The sequence below is a fragment of the Cyprinodon tularosa genome, unplaced genomic scaffold (assembly GCF_016077235.1).
Source record: "Cyprinodon tularosa strain WSP-4 unplaced genomic scaffold, ASM1607723v1 ctg50, whole genome shotgun sequence".
NCBI classification, from domain to species: domain Eukaryota; kingdom Metazoa; phylum Chordata; class Actinopteri; order Cyprinodontiformes; family Cyprinodontidae; genus Cyprinodon; species Cyprinodon tularosa.
Window position 1 is genome coordinate 1,250,365 of NW_024039230.1, and position 21,149 is coordinate 1,271,513.

The 21,149-nt window shown below is 38.6% G+C and overlaps 1 protein-coding gene across 1 annotated transcript in view; it reads right to left on the reverse strand.

The window, feature by feature from the left end:
- Positions 1-20,387: 20,387 nt before the first annotated feature.
- Positions 20,388-21,149, reverse strand: part of fto (FTO alpha-ketoglutarate dependent dioxygenase) — a 182,233-nt gene continuing 181,471 nt past the window's right edge. Inside the window, exon 9 of the mRNA XM_038302975.1 lies at positions 20,388-20,532. Coding sequence (XP_038158903.1) covers positions 20,388-20,532 — 145 coding nt within the window. The remainder of the gene's footprint in view (positions 20,533-21,149) is intronic.

Here is a 21,149-nt window from a genome sequence, read left to right on the forward strand (position 1 = left end):
AGGGCGTTGTGTGTTATCATTCCAATATCTTCTGATATCCTCTCAGGTTTAAGACAAGAAGAAATGGTGCAGTTCTAAAGGCAGACAGGGATCCAGCTCTGTGCTAGCAAGGTACACAAAATAAAATGACGAGTGAATGTAAAGGTAGTAATATTGTTAGACAATGCTATAAGCTGTAAGCACCCATGCTATGAAATAACAACAGCAAACTCTGGATCTCTGCCAGATGGCTGAAAATATAAATGTCAGTGAGGTTATGAAGAACATCTAAACAGTTTTTCCTCCTTGTACTACCACTAAAGACTTGTTTCAAAAGATTCACCCTCCTCTATTTCAGATTCTTTTGCAATAGTCTACAGTTGAGCTTAATTTGATGTTATTCCAACTACACAGGAGTGTGTCCAAAGGCAGGTAAAGCTTATCCATATTTAAGGCCTGGAACTCGCTGGCAGGGCTTAGCCCCAGGCACACGAACATCCTGGCCACATATATATACTGGAGAGAGCGCAGTCCAAGAGGCTGCTGTTGACCATTTATTTATGAAGTCAAAGCTCTGTGGCAACACGCTATCTACTGTGAACCAACTTAAAGTGGAAACATCCAGGCTGAATATTTCATCCCTGAATTGCAACTCTTTTTGAGTCCTCTTCAAGGGAAAAATGGAGGAGAGCGATGCAAGGCAGGTGAAGAAAGAGAGGGGCCACTGCAGGTGATGCAAGACCCCTCTCTAACCCTCAAAAACGGGTGGGGCTGAAGAAACAAAGAAGGAGAAAATAAAGGCTGGAGAGAGGGTGCTGCTTACAGGCCACCTCAAGGTTAAAAGAAGAAGAAGCTTAGTATTCTTTTTATGTCATTTCTTGACAGGGAACCGGCTCACATTCTTCTCCATCACTGCCAAACAAAAAGCAACCAAAACACACACACAAAGAAGAAAACCAAACCTCACAGCAGAAAATTGTTTTACATAAATAATAAACCAAATTTGGAAAGATGCAGTCCTTTGGGCGCATTTACTTCTGGTCATTTTCACTGTAGATGCTAATGCACAGCAGGCAAGAAGAAAAAAAACACAAAACAGACCCCCATCTTCCTTCCTCCACAACCTCCACTTTGCTCTCTTTCATTTTGATCTCTCTTTCCATGAGAAGAGAAGCTGCTGGCAGGTGGCAAAGGTATTGAGGTCTATGAAATATTTACCAAAGCAATAATGACTCCCTGGACAGAGAGAAGCAGAGAAAGAAGGCAAGAAGAGGAGAGGGAAGAAAGAGCAAAGCAAGAGATGGGAAGAGAAGAGGCACTTTCTTCTTTTAAACAGCAAAATGAGAATAGAAAAATGAACATTTTAAAATGTTAACTAGTTTCGGCATGGAGATCAGGGATAGTTTTGTTGTTTAAAGTGTCAAATCTTGGATTCCAAAATGTATAAGACATTAAACAAAAACCATAAAAATATAAATCAAGGAAATTTTGTTTTACACATCCTTTTACAAGTTTTGTAAAAGCAAAATTCAAAGTGTTATACCCATTTTTTATGTTTTTACCCTTGGTGTAGATCAATCCTCCCTCCATACAAAGCAATAGTAGAAGTAGTAGCAGTGTAAAGAAAAAAAGAAATCAAAGGAAGGATATATTGACCCCCTATAATGTGACTGGCTGTTGTAAGTATAATTTGGTTAGATTGTCGTTCTCTCTGGGCAGCAACCAGAAGCCGTTAACCTAGCAACAGATGACCCTCATCCCTAGCTTGGATCAAATAGGCAAGGCAAAAGGTCCATGAAAACTTCGGAGAAGCTGGATAGGAGGACTTGTTGACAGATATGGACAGGGGACAAAAATATAATTGAAATAAACTATTAAAAGTGCCTTTTAATGTTTCAAAAGCCATCCAGGAGATACAAAATGTGGCCTGGTCCGCCCTGAAAAAGAAATTTTTCTATCTTTAGTGAGGAAAACAGGTTTGATAGGAAGATATATGGAGCTAAATACTAAATTATACTATAATTATACTAAAGCTTGTGATCATTTTTCAGCAGGATAATGACTTTAATGAGAAATGCAACTGAATGTTTTATATCCAAGCCTATTGATAGGATAAAATAGCCTAGGAAAAGTTCTTCATGAAAATCTGAAGCAACGCTTTAAAATGAATGTTTGCAGATGTCCAGCATCTGAATGGACTATTTGGAGATAAATAATGGACAACTAATATCAGACTGCAGAGGAATATAACTTTTAGACCCATATCCCACCAAACCCAGGGCTGTATTGGCCATTAAAGTAATTTTACTGGAAAATTTAATGCAGATTTTCATTAAATTAAAAAAAACTTGAAATAAAATTCGTTAATCATTTTCCTTTTGTTCCTTTTTTCTTGGAATTAATAACATAAATAAAAAAATGAGGGTTTGACATGGGATAATGTGAAAAAATTCAAAATACTTTAGTATATTCCTCTTTTTATGGCAATGTCATCTGACTCCATTGAGATTCTTAGAAAGCAAAATAAACTTCATTAAGTCTAAGATGGCCGTAAATGACAATATTCTTTTATGTGAACTCTTTTCTCCATTTGCTTTTAAATTTAAATACACATCCTTTGTTTAGTGTGACACCCATCCTATTTTTCATCCTGACAAGTGATAATGATTCTGCGTCTGTTAGTTTTATTTACAGATGGAGCAGGGCAGATAATTTCAATGTACAATATATTTGGTCTTTTAAAAAATATATAACAACTAAAAGAACCTGAAACATTTGCAAGTACACCCTCAGCATGGAACTCATTCAACAATCTACCCTTGTAATACTAGCACTCCTAGGCTGTTGAAAAGTTAAACTTCTCGGACGGGTGCTCCTGCTGCGTGTCTTTAATGCACAGGCCTCCTCTTGTTTGCAGAGAGGACTCGGCACCACACTGTGGGCCAGTTTGATCCGGACAGCAAGCAGAGGCTGCTTCAGAAAAAGACAGGGGGAAGGAAACCCTACTGCCGCGCTGGTGTTTTCCCTTCATAGCGGTACCAGGATGTTGGAGCGGCTCAGAACAACAGTGAGCTCTCTAACCTGAGACTCAGGATCGAGGATGGAAGGAAGGGCTGCCTCAGCACTGCGGAGGCAGGGGGTCTGTTTGGATGTGTCTGCAATGAGAGAGAGGTGCAGATTGAGAGCAAGGGTTGAGACAAACAAACATGAACCCTTTCACTGTTTAACGTTTTATAATATCCTTACAGTTGAGGAAAATGTAAGAAAGCCATCTTAGCTTTAGTAAGAAGGCTAACATTTGCACTGAACTCCAGAAGATGTCAGAGTTACGCATTAAAAATAACATCAGTTTCTTGTGGTAGTGTCCTAGCAGGGGGGGGGGGGGCTGTGCTGCATGTAAGCATGGAAGATTTATGTCAGAGTGAAAATATGTATCCAAAACATGACACTCCCTTTGTAGTCCCTGAAGCGAGAGGCTACACTTCCTGATCAGCAAGCCTGACACACTGGACAGCTGACCTCTGACCCCTAATTTCACCTGAGCCACAGAACGACCCCAGAACCCATTCTCCAGCTCCTGCAGGGTCGCTCGGGTCACAGTTGACACAGCAGTACTGTTTTATGCTGAGCTGGGAGAGCCTCCTCACATCAGCAGCATGCCTTCACTCAGGAAATCAGTGTCAAACCAAATGGATCCTCTGTCTGTTCCTGATGTGTTTGTGTGCATCTGTTTTGTAACCAGACTTATCCTACTATGTCAGAATTTGATTTCTTTTATTGGATAATATTCCCATTTTTGCTGTACACCTGACTTTTCACTTATAAGAACTACTTGTTCTTGAAAAAGTCCTTAAGAAATTATAGATGAAGTCCAGCTATCCATCACAGAAGCATCTTGAATCTCAAAAATATTGACATTTTTCTGATATACAAATTATACTCTGAAATCTTTTCTTAAAATCTTTAAATGAAGTGTTATTATATTTTAACAATACTGTGAAATAAACAAAAATGCAGCTGGGTTTTACATTTCTGATAAAGATCATCTATTGGTAAAAAAAAAGTATATGAATCTACCGGCAAAGCTATGAATACATTACGATAGCATTATGTCATTTAATATCATTGCTCCAGTTTCTTTATCAAAACAAAGACTAAATTCTTTAAGCAAATATTAGAGAAGGTCCGGGTGAGAACATGGGTGGAAAAGTTTGTGTGTTATTTACGATACATCCTTTATGGGTGTTTTTCTAAATGCGCCCATCTGTACGATCTGTAATTGATCAGTGAAACAGAGTGTGGTCAGGCAAAGCTTATGGGCCATATCTTGACAAATGACTAGACATGACCCTAAAAGCTGACCTACACACTACTTGGAGAGGAAAAAACAATACAACCGCGAGCATACAAGGGGAGAAAAATCTATGCAGCCAAAGCGAAGACGCATTTCGTTTGATGAAGGATGTTGAACAACAGGAAGACTGGCAGGCAATTACAATGATTGGAGTTCTGTGCGAAGTACGAGACAGAGATTGTGGAGAGGAAGAATGTCCACACCTTTTTCCTCCCATGTCCACAGGGGCCCGGTGCTTATTAGCATGCATGCTTTTACAGGCCTGGCTAAAGCAGTCAATGCACTCCACTTTATTTATTAGTAAATAGAGACAGATGGTGATGAGGGGTTGTATTGACTACCCATAGCCTTTTAAACAGGAATCAATGAGCAGGGTGGAGCACTGAGATGGGGGGACATTATCTCAAATGAGCCACAGCTCCCCCCCCCCCCTACCCTTAGCTGGATTTTGTCACATAATATACAGAGTCTATTAACTGTCATGGTAGCACAAAAATTAGATTCACAGTTGACACACTGGGCTTGATTGGTGTCAAAATATTAATAAGAGGATGAAACCCGCTATTGATCTCATTGATTAGCTGAGCAGGCATGTTGCAGGTTTTATTTTGGTGCAAGAATGGCATTAGAAGGCAGCAGGGGCCTCAACTAAACTCAAGGAGGGATCAATGTTGAGTTGTGTTGAGGTTGTAGGTGACAAGCTGAGCCTGACTGATGAACACATACGTACAGTTTATCTATAAGAGGGGGTAGGAGTCAAGACATCAAGGCAGATTTGTAATTTGGTTTGCTATTATGCTGTAGAGTTTTATAGAACTGGTTATAATTTACCCTTAGGATAAACCGATCTGTGTGAATGTCACTCAGCAATGTCACATACTAGTACTGCCTTTATTAAACACAGGAGTACTAATAATGGGTTACATTTGAAAACACCCCCATAGTTTTCCAAAAACGGGCAAAAAAACATTCAGAACACTTGGAAGAGAGAGCAGCTCGGACTGCAATGCCCGTAATTAATTTCCAAGTACAAGCTAAATAGCAACCATCCATCATGGCAGCAAGAATGATGAAAAATACAGCTCAAACACTTTTTTATGTATTTACCTCTTTTTAGACGGATTGACGAAGAAACCCAAATAATGATTGCTTAATGAATCAACCATTAAAATAGCTTGAAATGTACAGCCTTAGATATTGCATCTCAAAAGTTGGTCCTCAAGGGCCGCTGTCCTGCAGGTTTTAGAGGTTTCTCAGCTTCAGCACAGCTGATTCTGAACATTGCAGTTCAGCAAAAACCTGTTTATCAACTATCAATGCAAATCAGCAGTGCTGCAGCAGGGAAACCTCTAAAACCTGCAGGACCCTCAAGGACCGACTTTGGAGATGCCTGCTTTAAAAGATGGTGAGGGATGTAGTTACATGATGTAAAGTGTTTAAGGTAGCCAGCCATTTATTAGATATGCCTTTCTTAGCACCTTGTTGGACACTCAGATGTTTTCGGATTGTGCCTAAAACGTTGTGACACCAATTTAAAAAGATGTAAAAAAAAATCCTTATATTTTATTTAATAAGATTACTCAGATGCATAAGTGTAAAAGGAATGTCCTTCTCCACCACCTGTCAAAGGTGTTCTGCTGAGCCTAAATCAGTGACTACAGAGATCATTGAACTACAGTGAACGCATTGTCATGTTCAAGCAATCAACTGCTGATGTTATTAGCGTTATGATATGTTGCTATATTCCAATGAAAGCGCATGAGGGAAGATGGCTGCAGGGTGGTCATAAAGGGATCAACATAGTCGGCAACAATAGTTAATGTAAGTTAAGCCCCAGCAACATTAAATCCCAGAGCTTCAAACCTCCATTTCAGATCCATCAGACAAAGGAAAGCTTTTTTATTTACACTTTAATTAGTTATTGATTCATTTTGAAGAGCTAATACTTACAGCATTCTCATTTAACAGTTCTAGGCTGACAGAGGGGCCATCAGGTCCACTTATATTTCACATTATTTAAGTCTAAAATGCTAAAAGGACGTAAAAAATTATTGACATAGAACCAAACTTACCGTAAATTCTCTAATATTGGCCTGTATTCCAATAGCGGCCGGGTCTCTAATAATGGCCGGTCTCGCTGTCAGAGGAGGTAAATAATGGCCGGTCTCTAATACAGGCCGGGGCTATAAACGTTTTTTCTGGGCATACCTCAACATTATACTTGTGGTAGTAACATACAAGTACCACAGCCCTGCGCAGCTGGACGACAGGCCGACTGCTGCCCGTCTGCGCGAGGAAGAGAACAGACACGCAGCACAACATGAGGAGGAGCGCGAGTGATGAGGAGATTAAAGGGAGAAATGAAGAGGAGGAGGAAACTGAGGAGGAGGATTAAACAGAATTGGAGGATTTTTTTTTTATTTTTTTACTTCAAACCAAGCGAGACATGGTAACTGTACTTTTTCAATAAATGAACCTAGTGTTTTATAGGTTCAAATAGACACAAAATCTCATTTTTATTCATTCCACTGGTAGTCTGTTTTGCTCAAATAGCAATAGAGGCCTGTCTCTAATACTGGCCTCTATCCAATAAAGGCCTGGTCCGCGATGCACTTGAGTGAAATAAAGGCCCGGGCCTATATTAGAGAATTTACGGTAAAATAGCAATCAATTATTGAAACGGTTTTATTAAAAAATAATTCATTTAAAGCTGTTTGGAGAGTGCAGCATCCTCAAAGTGTTAAAGAAGTCAGCCCACATAACTGTCAAGTTTTAGATTTGAAAACGAGGCACCTTTTGCAGCATCCACTACTCCAGTATCCCTTATATTTGTGCACAAGAAATCTAAAATATACACTTTCAGTCAATTGCAAACTAAATAAATTCTGCTGATTTTGACTTGTGATGCTAGTGTCAAACTAGCGTTTGGAGATTCAGATCAATGCTTTTTTTAATCACATTTTTTTATATAGAAATATGGAACATTTACCAGAGACTGCTAATACAGGAGGACAGAGGGAAAGAGGGTGGTGAAAAATGGTTTGACAGCTATACTAATCCATATAGATGTGGCACAGCAGCATAGAAAGCTCTCTCCTGGATGCTCTGTCTGGTTTTAGGACTCCAGCAGAGGGACAATGTTGTTTGTGAATGGATGAGTAGTTCTTTGAGGTAAAAAAAATAGAAAATTTTCATACATTAATTGATAAACTAGGAGAGAAGTTTTCTTTATTTTACTTTGAATGTGGTTAACTAATTTAGATCCCCTATTTTCTCCAATGTGATTGTGTAGTTTTAAGTTTAGCAAGTCTTCTTAGTCTACCTATATTGACTGTTGTCATTGTTGCGTTGATAAGCAATTAAGCAGGTTTATCTACATATAATAAACCTTCATTTCTATCCCATTAATGTGACTGCTGCAGTGGCATATTTAATTCATGCTGAAGTAGATAACACAGAATTTGGCATATATGTGGTAAACGTGCAGAAATGAAATCATTACAATCAATGATAACCATTATCTTTGTCTCTTTCTGTTTAAGACTAACTTTTAGTCCTTACAACCTCCTCTAAAATAAATCAGTCTAGTGCTGACTAACAACACAATGTTAGAGTTTGTTGTCCTTTTTTCAGAAATTATGCTGGATGTTGCATTTTTTGTAGTCCTGCTGTGCTTTTATGACAAATGTACAGTTGTAAAAAGAGAGATGCACCTCTGGCTGTTTCTACTGTTGTCATGCAACCTGCTGGATATGGCTATTGTATGAGTGGTTATTTGAGTATATTATGAGGAATGCTGAACAAAGCAAGGAATGGATAGATGAATGGGGCATATAGAGATCATTTCTCATCTCCAACTCGCAGCATTAGCATGCTGTAGAGCAGCAGTCAGGGGTCGTCTCCAGCATCTATTAATAAATCTTTATCATCTTGCAATGCTTCCTCCCAGTGCTCACCAGCCACAGCCGAACTAAGAACAACCCTCCCCTTCTCTGTAACCCCCGCAGCCCCTGTGTACAGGGACCGGCTGAGCGCCGGTGAGCCGATGCCTTAAACCACCCACTGCCGAAGCAATTAAGAGTTTAACCTGGATGCAGTCCGGGGAGTCCACAGAGAGGCTGCAGTCAAATACAGCAAGGCTCTGCAAAGAAAGGGAGCTGAGCAGGAGAGATGGAGAGAAGAGTCAGCTGAGAGATCAGCAAGAAAGAGAAGCAGAGAGAGCGGACAGAGAGCAGGGGGGGGAGACGGAAGGATGCAGGCACAGATCCAAACTGGAAAATAGCAGTGGCGAGTGAAGGCGGAGAGAAAATCTCATCTCAGTGTACACAAACCTCTCCTCTATGAGAAGAAGGTCACCAGCTCTCTCTGAGGACTCCCTTAAATAAAGTCCCCTATCCTGCACTTTTCTGGGCAAACAACCTCCTCTGCTCTTTATTAACTAAATATGAGGGGGACTTTGACCGGGGGACAAAAATTCAATATTTTCCCCCACCAAATATTTAAACCAAGCAAATAAACAGACAAATAAATAGATCTCCTCTGCCAGGGGAGCGGAGGGCCAGCCGGTCCCCAGGATGTAATTTGACGGCCCACTTACTTGGAGGGCCAGAGCCCGGCTCTACTCAGACACTCATTCGAGGAGCTGTCAATCAAGGGGCAGTAGCGTTAGGGATATGAGCGTGTGTGGTACTGAGGGTATGTGTGTGTGTGTGTGTTAAAGGGGTGGCTGCAAATTCATCCTCAAGGTTGGAGCGATAAGGTGAGCATCGCTCCTGATGAACACACCACACCTTTCTGCCACCTACTGTATACCACCGTTTTTAAAGGTACGCCTCCTCCCTTCTTATTTCCATCCATTGCCTCTTGGATTCTACATATAGAATAATCCCTGAGAATGACCTCATATTCACAAATTTGTTCTGACAGTCTCCTGGAGTTATATTAAATATATTGACTGCAACAAATGAAGAGAACGACTGGGTCAACTGCCTCTCCGGCCTAGTGCAACTGAAGATGACTTGAAATATTTAGAGAAGAAACTGAAGTTATAACACAAAATTGGATCTTTTCTATTCTGGTTTTATTCTCTTTTTCTTGTTAAACAATATCTGTCTTTTATCCTTTGCTTTGTCTTCCTTTGAAATGAGGCAAATCAACAGATCCATCTGGCTCTCTGTACTCATCCTTTTGTTACTTTCAGGGAAAAAAGAAAAACTAAGCAGAACACATCAGTGTGATAGACTGTACTACGTTAAATGACTCTAATTGCCACCGAAGTTGAAAGCAAAAAATTTGATACTTTAGTCCCCCTGCTGCCTTCAGGTGAAATGCTTCTCCTGTTAAGTATTGGCTGTCACTTTGTTCTCCTGATCTTTTTCATCTGCTGCTTTGTGCAAGAAACTCGTGTTCAGAAAAAAAAAAGACAACTACCAATATCTTGTTTGAATGGTCATTGTTTGATTAATCTTACTGATTTACTTTTGCATCAAGCAGTGGAGAGTCCAACAGTACAGTTTAAACACCCCTCAAACTTTTGTATATTTCTTTTCTACTAAGTTATAACAACAAGCCTAGATGTGCACTGAGAATTATTCACATCAGCTAAGATAAATTAAAGCAGAATTTACATGTGTTAGAAAAATATGCTTTTATGAAAAAAATAATGCCTGAAAAACGATGGTGAATGTCCATCCAACCCTGGTTACTTCCAGACATCTACATCAAATAAAGTGAAACAATTCCCCTTTAAAGACCATCAGAGGTCCATGTGTGTGTAACAACGAGTTTTATTGAAATATATAATTAAAAAGAGGGCCAAAAAAGTTAGATTTTTGGATTTCCACACGCCATTTGAAATCTCTGGTCACAAAACAAAACTATTCAATCATGACTTGTTTTTGCATGTACTGATTGCTTGATTGATTGATCTTACAGTGGAGAAATGTACTCATTACATCAGCTCAAATAGTCAAAAGGAGAAGAAGAAGGTGCAAAAGGAAGAAAAAGGTGCATAGGATATATACAGTATACAGTACGTCCACATATGACAGCTTTTTTTATATATATAATTTTTTATATATATAATAGCATCAATATACAGGGTAACTATACATTATGCATTGCACTATTGCACTGGTTATAGTTATTGCACTGGGTGTCAAATAGTAATTGGTCGTTATACATTGCTCAAGTTGTTGCCTTTGTAGTGTCGCATTGTAGAGTCTGGTTGCTGCAGGGATGAATGAGCTAACCTGACTCCGCCAGATGGATTTGCTCCGCATATCAATCTGGAAACCTTCCGTTGAAGTAATTTTGGGAAGGGGCCAAAATACTGGTTAGCTGATTGGCCTATGTTGGTGATAGACGGGCCAAATAAACCAATCAGATAAACGAAGCATATGACGTACTAACAGAGCAACGACGAAAACACAACCACAAGCCAGGCTACTCTTGCCGAAACCAGTCGGGAGAAGAGCAAAAACATCTTTTCCTCTGAGAAAAGCCTCCAGAGCAGTGTTTTGCTCTTCTTTCAGTGAAGAAATACTCTGTAATTCCGATAAAACTTGCTCTATAGCCACGCTAACGCTAGTTTCATCGGCTGAAGCCGCCATGTTCTTTAGACTGAACTGTTACGCTTCTCATTGTGTCACACCTCAACCCGCCTCAAAGCCAACGCTGATTGGACGTTCGTTTGGTGAACGGCTTCAAATTATCTTCAGCGGAGAGTCTTCAGACTGATCTGTGGGTGAAACCTTGAAAGCTCGCGAGATCAGGATGGTCTCACGAGGCTATGAATAACCTGTGGTAGAGCTCCTTTTTACAAACAGGGTGTAAAAGTCTTTCACTAAAGGACTGCCAAGGGTTAGATCGGATTAAATCATTTAGGCATGCGCAGAATTATCTAATTCTTTGGAAAAATGGAGCAAACTCAAGTTGCACACATATCCAGAGAAGATTATTTTCCAAAAGATCCGATCAGGTGTGTTAATGGCGATTGGAACGGCGATCAGAAAAGAAACATCTCTCTCTTTTCTGAAGGAAGTTTCTTTCCGATTGGACAAAAATGGATTAGAATATTTAGTCTGCCATGTTAATATGAAATATTTTTTATCTGATCAGCACTTCAATCCATATATTTTTCATCCATGTAAATGTAGGTGAATACCTCTAAAAGGATTGTCTTTAAGTGGGAAGTAAATATTCCCTTCCTAGTTACTAATTTACTTAGATATCTACTTCAGCAATTGATGTTATTTTAACAGAGCACTTCTATCTTTGGTGGTCCTCATTCTACTTTCCTTCAAATAATAAAAAGCAAGCGGAAGACTCTCTCTCTCTCCTGCTAAGTACGGGTTGTGTGTGCCTGTGTGTTTTAGTGGGCTGCTGCATGGGGAGAGGACTGGAGATATCAGAAAGTCCTTTCATCCATTTTAGATGAGATGCAGATGACTCAATTATGCTTGGCCCTGACATCAAGACCACTCGGTGGAGGAGCTGCTAACGTTGGAAAACGATCCATTTAATCCCACTGATATGAATGGCAAGGCAATAAGGGGCCTCATAATGTTAAGAGAGAGAGACAGGTGTGAGTGGAGATGCTTGATCGCTGCTCTGGAAAAATAGGGTTCTGTAGTAGAACGGTAGAAAGGTGAGAAATCCTAATCACAGAAATATTCTTTTTGTTGCTTTTGTGATTTAGAGTTGGCTAAAGTACAACTGGTTTTATTTTAAAATAGAGAACAAAAGCTGAACATTAGCTGACATGTAAAGCTGACTCTGATTTGGTTTTCTAAGGTAGCCCAGGTGAGTTTTGTTATCAGATCAAATGTGATCAAAAGTGGAACAGGCTGTCGGCAAACAAAGAATCCCTGTCTTCATGCTCCTGGGATCTTTTTTCTACATTAGCCACAGTGTTGCAACTGCTACAAAGATCATCTTCTAAGGCAAACAGCAGAGGTAGAAAATTTAACCAGCAGAGATCAATGAGTGCAGAATGGAGATGGGGACTGAATAGTAGAAATGGGGCAAACGTTCCAGACTGTTAATGAAAGAGGGTGAGATAAAGAGACAGAGGTCCCGCAGGATAGCTGCTGGTTTACCAGAGCCAGGGCCACAGCAAAGACCCACAAAAATGCTCCACATTTGATCAGATTACTGTTTGATCCAAAAGGGCTTTCTCCCTTAAGAGCTCCCCTCCACTTTACAATAAGTGCACACACTCATCACGCCATAGCTTGTGTTCATCAACGCTGCTTAACTGCATGGCTTCTAACTACATCAACATCACCAGCATGACCTCACATCACTTCACACTCAGCCTAATGCTGAATGAACAGGGGGTAGGAAAGCATGCCAGTGGTGATCAGCTGTCACCCAGTCTATAGGTTATGCAGGATGAGATGTTTCTGATAAAAAAAATAAATAAATCCAATGAGCTACAGAGGGGAAAAAAACTTGAAAACTGTGGGAAGAAAAAAAGACTTCTTACATCAAAAAATTCAAATACTTTAAAAAGCAGGGATAGGTTTATTTCAAAAAAGACTACCTTAAAGACTGCTTTAAAGAGCTACTCTAACCTCTCAGCAAATTGTATTATTTAAGCCTTTAAAATGAACAAGAGTAACATATTTTGTAAGCTGTTATTTTATTATAAAGTAATCTTGTTGGTCTTAAAAGCAAAAAAAACCAACAACAAACCAATAAACTATGAAACCTGCTAGGCACGGTGGAGGAAGTACCGTTTGTTCTGTTATTATGCATTTTGTCCAATCCAGGTAGATCCATGTGAAATTGTTGTTTTAATCCGCTTTTTTTAAGGCTACCAATTATGAGTAAAAGTATTGTTAGCATTTCACAAAAACCCTAAGGTTTCTAAAAGACTAATGATGTTTTGCCAATATTTTAGGATGTCAAAAATATTATTACACTACCAAAAATCTCAACGTCTAGTTTGCAAATTACTGTTTTTCTTCACATAGCAAAGGATTTTTCATTCCTTTGGAATACTTATTTCTTTTTTTTCCTTTTATTTCTCAGTGTCCTTTAGCTTTCACAAGTGGAGCAGTACGGCTATCGCCATAGTGTTCCACTTGATTTATGCATATAAATAGCTTTATTATAATTCATGCAGGGAGTATTAAAGATTTTATGGACACTGCAATGTAAGTGGAATAGGTAAGGAAATACAGGGAAAAAAATACTTATCATATGCTTATTATTTCAAACTCCCAATGATATAGGAAAAAAGGTACTAGATGCAGGTAGTTTGCACAGCTGATACTACATCACTGGATTAAAACTCTGCTGTGTGGAAAATAACTAGCAACCGTAACATCAGAACCACTAGATTTGTCAAGAGTGAATAAAAAAATTATAACCTATTTAAGAAGTGGGTTTGTCATAGACTGTGATGCAGGCAGAAGGATTTTGTGTAAGTTCCTCAATCAATCAATCAATCAATCAATCAATCAATCAATCAATCAATCAATCAATCAATCAATCAATCTGTATTTGCAGAGCCCTTTTCATGCAACCAAGTGTAACACAATTTTACAGAGGTAAAAACACAAAGAAATACATTTATTCCCTTGAAACACAATATTTAATCATCAAAATTGTCAAATTAAGTAAACAGACAAAAAAGAAATTGATTTGTTAAGGGTAATTTAGCTTTTAGGGCTTATGTCTCCTGAGAAGTGTCACGACTGTACAAAAAAAGATGCACACAATTACAGTATCATTTATACAGGTTACTTTTTTTTCAGAACATCCCAAAATCTGTTTATAAATAGAAGTATAGCAAAGAATATTCCCATTAAAGTTTCTAAGATAAACATGACACCCCGAACCTTCAGTGAATCAAACTAATTTAAACCTGATCTGAATTAAAAGCAGTCGCTGCCTTGTCTCCAGGCTGCCATGAAACTTCTCCGCTCTGCCTCTTTTATGACCTCCAGTGTAATTAACAGTTGCAAAACATTAGGGCTTGTGTTGCTTCACATGTAGTCAATCAAGTCAATGTTTTGTTGGTGCTGAGTGGTGTGTGTCTTCGTTGGTGACAAATGAGAGCAGCCCGTCCGACTGCTGACAGCCGCCCCAGAGCTGCGATGCTATCTTCAGCTCTTCTCTCCGCTTCTACAATTACTGCTGCTTCTGTGGCCCCCGGGGGCCTCTGACACCATCCTGGTCTCTTTGGACACTCCATCAATACATGCGCGAATACATTTTAGCGAGTGTCCTCATTCTTGTATAGATAAAATACATTTCTGAGTGCATTTTTAATGCACTGATTGCTTTACAAACGCATGAGAAATATCCTCTGGATGGACTTTTCTTTGTATTAAATATGTTATAAATTCAGCTGATTCCTCATTATAAGAAAATAGATATTCTCCACAGATTGTTATGAACCAAAATGATGGTTCATAACAATCTTACTTTTTTTGCGAAAGGGTGCAAAATATGTATCACATATACATTAAAACCATTTCTTTTTTGTTTCTATTTCCTTCGGTTCAATCAATCTTATGCTTACAGCAACACACTGGAACATTTGACTGGGATTTGACCCTAAACCGATACCTTTTCCTCCCCACACACCTGGTTATTTTATCTCTCTCTGCACCCATTGTTGCTCTAATTGAGTATGGCTTGGATGGGTGGATGGCGGCTGACCCCGGTAAGAACAATGCATACCTGTGGCTCTCACCAGCGCCATGTGTAATTGTCTCTTCAAGTGGATGCCCCTTTTTTTAGTTGCCCCCTAAGGGGGGGAGAATGCTCCACACTCATCCATCACTCAGTCACTCAGCCACTACAGGAAGTAGTTAACACAAGCAACCTCTGGGACAGCAGCTTGTAAAGGGTGGGGAGGTGAGGTTTCAGACAGTCATAGAGAATATTGGCCATCATGTCTTTCACTGGGAGAGGTCTGTGAATATGTCTGTTTATTAGTCTGTTGCCAGAAGCAAATTGTTGAAGGAAATAAGAAGATACCATGAAAAAGACATGAGTTATAACCCATAGAGAAAAAATAAAAGAAGAAATTTGGTTTGCCCCTAAATCTGGAATTCTCACTTAGGACGTACGTCACGTAGGGAGGCTGCTAATCATCTCCCCAGCTGCCTTGTAAAGACTAAATGTTAAGTGCTGCAATATTAAAGTTTTTATTTGCTTGTATTTTATTAAATATATACCACATGTTCTTCTCTCAGGATGTACTAATTGCGAAAGTATTCACACCCCAGAACCTTTATACATTTGTTCATGTTAGAATAGACCAACATAAAGTAATGTGAAATTAACATGTATTAAGCCTCCTTTACACTGCAACCCCTAAATAACAGCCAGAGCACAAAGTGCCTCCAGGAAACATCTAAAAAGTAAATGTAGATCATAGGCGTGCACTGGTCTATATAAACAAGGGTTCTCCAGAGGTTTGTTTGAGAACATTACATAAAAAAAAAAATTAATAATGCACTAACAAAAAACACAGCAGACAGGTTGTGGATAAAGCTGTGAAGACATTTGAAGCTGCATTAAATGTCTCAGCGGACAATCAAAATCAAGAGTATAAGATTATGGGAATAGAGGTAGGTAGTAATTAGTTACATTTTCTTAGTTACATTTACTTGAGTAAAAAAAAAACAAAAAAGCATTACTTTTAAGAACAGGTTTAGTGTGCCGTACTTCTTACTTTTACTTCTTACTTTAATCCTACTTGAGTAGAATCATTGAATACTCAGTAAGTAATTTGTACCATTCCCAAATCAGGTAAATATACTTAACATATAGTTTTCATTGCAAGGATTGGTTTCTAAGTTTATTGTTGGAAAAAAAATGGGTAAAAATATTTGTTTAGCACGAATATGTTCTTTTATATTTATGACATTTATTTCTATTCTTTATTCATTTGAGTCTTTAAAATACCAGAACTTAGACATAAGGTTTGTTTGTCAGCATTATTTCTAAGCAATAAATCTGATGTTTGAATCCAACAATTACTCAGTACTTTAGTAGCCTTTTTACCTAATACTTTTTAAATTTTACTTGAGTAAAAAATTTTTAAATGTTAACTTAAGTACACTTTTTGAGTACTCCACCCACCTATGGATGGCAAACCTACAAAGAAATGAAATGTATCATATATCAGAGAAGCAGCTTTCAGACATGTTAGCTCAGGAGAAGCTAGACTGATCCACAGCTGGGGTGGGAGCCTCTATGAACAGAATCACCTCTCTCATTCTAGCCTTAATAAAGAAGTTGACATATGAAGGTCATTATTATACAAATAATGTAAAGAATTCAATTTAAATGAGAAAATTTAAATTAAAATTTTACTCTTTGACCAACATGTAAAACACTATGAGTGGCATTTTGGCACATCAACACTGCACACTTTATTTCCACGTTGAAATATTGTGGGGAAAGTATCATGCAAAAGGGATTCTTGTAAAGATAGGGGATCTGGTTAGAGAGGACAGGAAAGCATAAGAATTTTGTTTTTTAGAAGAAAACCTGCACCAAAGATTAAATTAATAAGTTTAAGATCAAAAGGTTTATGTGTTAAAATGGCTCAGTCAAATTCCACAATAAGCTTATTGATAAATATAATCGGTAAGGCTTGACAACAGAAGCTTAACTTGTGGCTTTTCATCTTTTTTTCCCATGAAAAATTATTTTTGCATAAATTTTTAGTTGTTTTTTTTTAAATTATGTGATCTTAACTACAAACCTGATAGAGGTTTACTCAAAATGACATGAAGCTGTAATAGAAATGGACATACGTCAACCTTTCAGGACAGAACAACACACATATATCAGCTTGTAAAAAAAGAAATGTTGTGAGAGGAAAAGATTTAAAATCTTGACCATTAGAGTCAATTCACATGAGTCATACAATCCTGGTACTTTGGAGATAGACATACAAGGGAAATACTATCAATGAAGATTAAATGCAGTGCAATTCAAATGTTACACTTGTGTGTGCTTTATCAAGCAGAATTAGAAAAAAAAAAAGAGACAGACCAAGGCCGCTGGATAAAACACATTTCTTTATTTACTGCCATTCCTACTGCTTCAGACATACAAGCCGAGGCGCCGGGAGCACAGAGTGATTCAAAGAAGTCAACACTGCTGCTGTTCTACAAACAAATCTCCCTGACAATAAGAAACAACAAAAAGCACAGAAAGAAGAAGTAAGAAGAACAGCGTTTGGCAACCATTAAAATCTTTGAAAAAACTTTGGAAGTAAAAAAAGGAGTGCCTTCCACATTCTTAATAGCAAATAGCATCTCTACTTCATCATGAACTAGACAGAGAGAAAAATCAAACTAGCAGAGCTGCTAAACCACTTTGACGTCGGCCCTCTTCCTCAACCCGCTTTTTTTTGTGCAGCTTTTCTGAAAGTGGATTTTGTCAGAAGCTCCGGATCTTTCCCTCGCTCTCTCGGATGGCCCGCAGCATTACAGGGGAACGTGGTGCTCTACACGCTTTAAGAGTAATTAAAAGCGACTGAACAGCTGTAATTATGAGAAACGGCGGTTGTGTTCCGGGTCATTCTATCAGCGCTGCCTTTCATCAGAGCAGAGGAAGAAGGGGGCTCTTCTGCAGCGCTCCGTTCCTTCGTCTTCGAGAACAAACAACTGGCAGGCGTCCTGCAGGGCTCACGCACGCTATCACATTCACACATGTGTGCCTTCATGTAGGCAAATGGGGGAGAGAGGGTGCACAAAAACAACACATACAAGCAAACGGACGACCACATGTATAGTGGCGTTGGTAAACGAACACAGACAGACAAACAGGCACATTCGAAAAGCAAAATGGCACAAGCACGCCACTGCACCACAAACACGACACGTTCTTCATGTTTTCCACCCGATGACATTCAGAACTTTCTTATCGTAGTCTCTCTTTGGTCTCTGCAGGCTTATTCCACTTCTGAACACACTAAAACACTACGAATAAGTGAAGAATGCAATACCATGAGAGAAAAATTTGTTTTCTTACCAATCTATACCATATCATAATACTGTGAGACAAGCAGAAAGCATATGTGTATGTACGGTACTGAGGCTACTGAGAATGAGTCAGTCCATTAATAAAAGCAGGTCTGGATTACATGAGATTAAGCAACAGAGTACACAGAAATAAATAGTTATACAATGTATGCTAACACTTAAATGCAGGTTCCACTTATGTTTTGTTAGACTGTTGTGTCACTAGTAGTTTGCTGCTAAGCTCTGTGTTGTTAGCATGTTGCTAAAGCGCTATTCTGAATACAATGTGGTGCTCTGATTCCTGCTTCCTGACAAATCCAAGATAGAGTAACTGAAATGTAGATACTGGCTGGGATAGCGGTGGGTGAAGCAGTGGGGAAGGGTGTAGATGCTCCAATCAGAACACATCCAACCATTATGGGACCACAACAAATGGAACATCCGTTGTCAGTCTCATCAAGCTGATGTGTGGACCATTCAGAGAAGCTGGTGGGTTGATTTTTTTCATCCTTGGTTCCTTTATCAGACCTTTACATCCTGATAGAGCAGAATCAAACATATACAAATAGAAACATGAAAAAGGTTGATTATTTTCCACTATTAACTAATGTTGAATGTTGAGGATAAGCTGATTTTTTAAACACTCAATTGGGGTTTCGAACTAGAGTTGTTGGATACTAATTTCAAAGAAGAATTTTCAAGTGTTCAGTCCCAAGGGTGAGCAAAGAGCCATACCAAAAAGGCATTGCAGCTTTAATAACAGAAACAGTAGAGATAGAAATACAAATACATCATATTTTAAATGTTTAATAATAAAAGATAAAACTTTAAAATTCACATATCATTTGACGGTAACATAAAATTGAATCATTTTGGTTTACAGTTTCTGGTTATTTAAGACATTTCATTTCAGCTGGTTCTAGGTAGATTAGCGGAACTAAAATGTTGACCCTTAAAAAACACATTTATTTTTGCTCTCTGAAGAACAACAGACATGCATGTTTAGCTAAAGCTGAATACAAGGTCAAAAGGTCAACTTAAAGTTTTAGGGCTGTAAGACTCTTTTCCACAGATCTGAATACTGATACACTGAAAAAAATAAGCCTTAAATATATATGATAATATTTTTTTCAAAATTTCCTTCTGGGTCTTCATAATGACCATAAATGGTCATTTGTGTTGCTTGTGCCCTGAGCAAGCCTCTCAGCTGTTCTCGCATGGTGTGCTACACATGTATTCACTCTTGATTTCATGACTGACGGTTCGCAAACTGCTCTAAAAATAACCTTTTCAGTTATTGTGTGTCAGCGTGCTGCATGTATTTATGAAAAAAAAACAAGCAGTAATAATAATAGCTTAACTGGTGGAAGGGTTTTCTAATAAACAAGCCAAGCACTAAAGAGTTTTTCATCCACTGCTTACTAAGCTTTATGATGACCGAAACTTTTAACCTACTAAAGAGAGAGGACTGCGAGAGAGTTAAAAAAAAGAAATAACTCTTGTAATTGCAGCAAGATTAATAATTATCTTTAATGAGTTAATCAAGAAGTTGGCTAAATTCTTTGAGGACTGTTACTGAAATGATTTGTTCAGGTGAGCATTCAGTATGATTGACATGGATTTAGCTTGTTAGATTAGAGTATGTGGTAAAGAACCTCATCCTCATTGTCAGGAACGGTGGAGAATCTGTCATGCTGTGGGCCTGGTTATACTTGTTAAGCCTGGTTGGTATGATAAACTCTTTGACATACAACTGGATTTTAAATAAAAACAAATACTGGATATAAAAGGGTCCCCAAACCTAAATCTATATATAAACTAAATAAATAAAATTGTGTTAATTCCTAGAGAAGAACACGTAGATTAGGATCCAGGACTCTGGATGCACTAAAGGCAACTAAAAGCTATATCAAAAGGCTGGAATTTTGTCATCTTGGTAATATGATTTGCTGCTGCTGCTATTAAAGAGGATTTTAAGAATTATTACACATCAGTAAATCTCTATTAAATATAGATATTTCTTTTTAGTAAGGGTAAGTACATTTATTTTGGGCTCACCTCCACAGCAGTGACTCCACTCTGCTGATGATTTCAGCCAGATCAAAGGGCAGAGGCATGCCAGGGTCATCCACACCCCAGAAGGGTCGGTCCACTGGGGCCTCCTCAGGGGGTAACGTCTGGGCCAGACTTGAGTGGCACCTGAGGCGATAGGACACAGGAAACACACAAAGCCATTAACTCCTCCCTCCCATCACAACTAATTGGTAGAAACACACATCAAGGCAAGTGACTCTGAAGACTTTCTGCTGATAAATTCAGCAACAATAAATCTGTTAGAGCCAGAGATAAATGGTTGTTTTATCTCTTTTGCAGTTTAGCAGCAGTTCAGTTTGTCTTTGTCTCTCTTGTATAAAAGAGACTGAAAAGCATTTTAGTTTCCTACACTTGTCTTGAACAGCTGAACTGTTTTTGGCAATACTGACACACTTTCAAGCCAGTTAAGCTTCCAGAACCAAATATAGCTGAGACAAATGGGAAAAGTGGTGTCAGAACATTTTTCGAAAACGATAAATAGCTGCGACAGCATGAAAGTGATGATAAGACATGATATCATACATCTTGATTAATGCCCAATTCATTTCACACACACAAAGAGCTCCCCTCAGCAGGATGCTTTCAGAAGAACATCACTCTCTGTTGCTGCAGTGAGAAACCCAGCCCATTCTTGTAACAGCAGGATTGTTGTGTGATTAATAATCAGAGGTCAGCTGTAATTTCTACAGTATGTTGAACCCCAAAAGACCTCAGACACATCT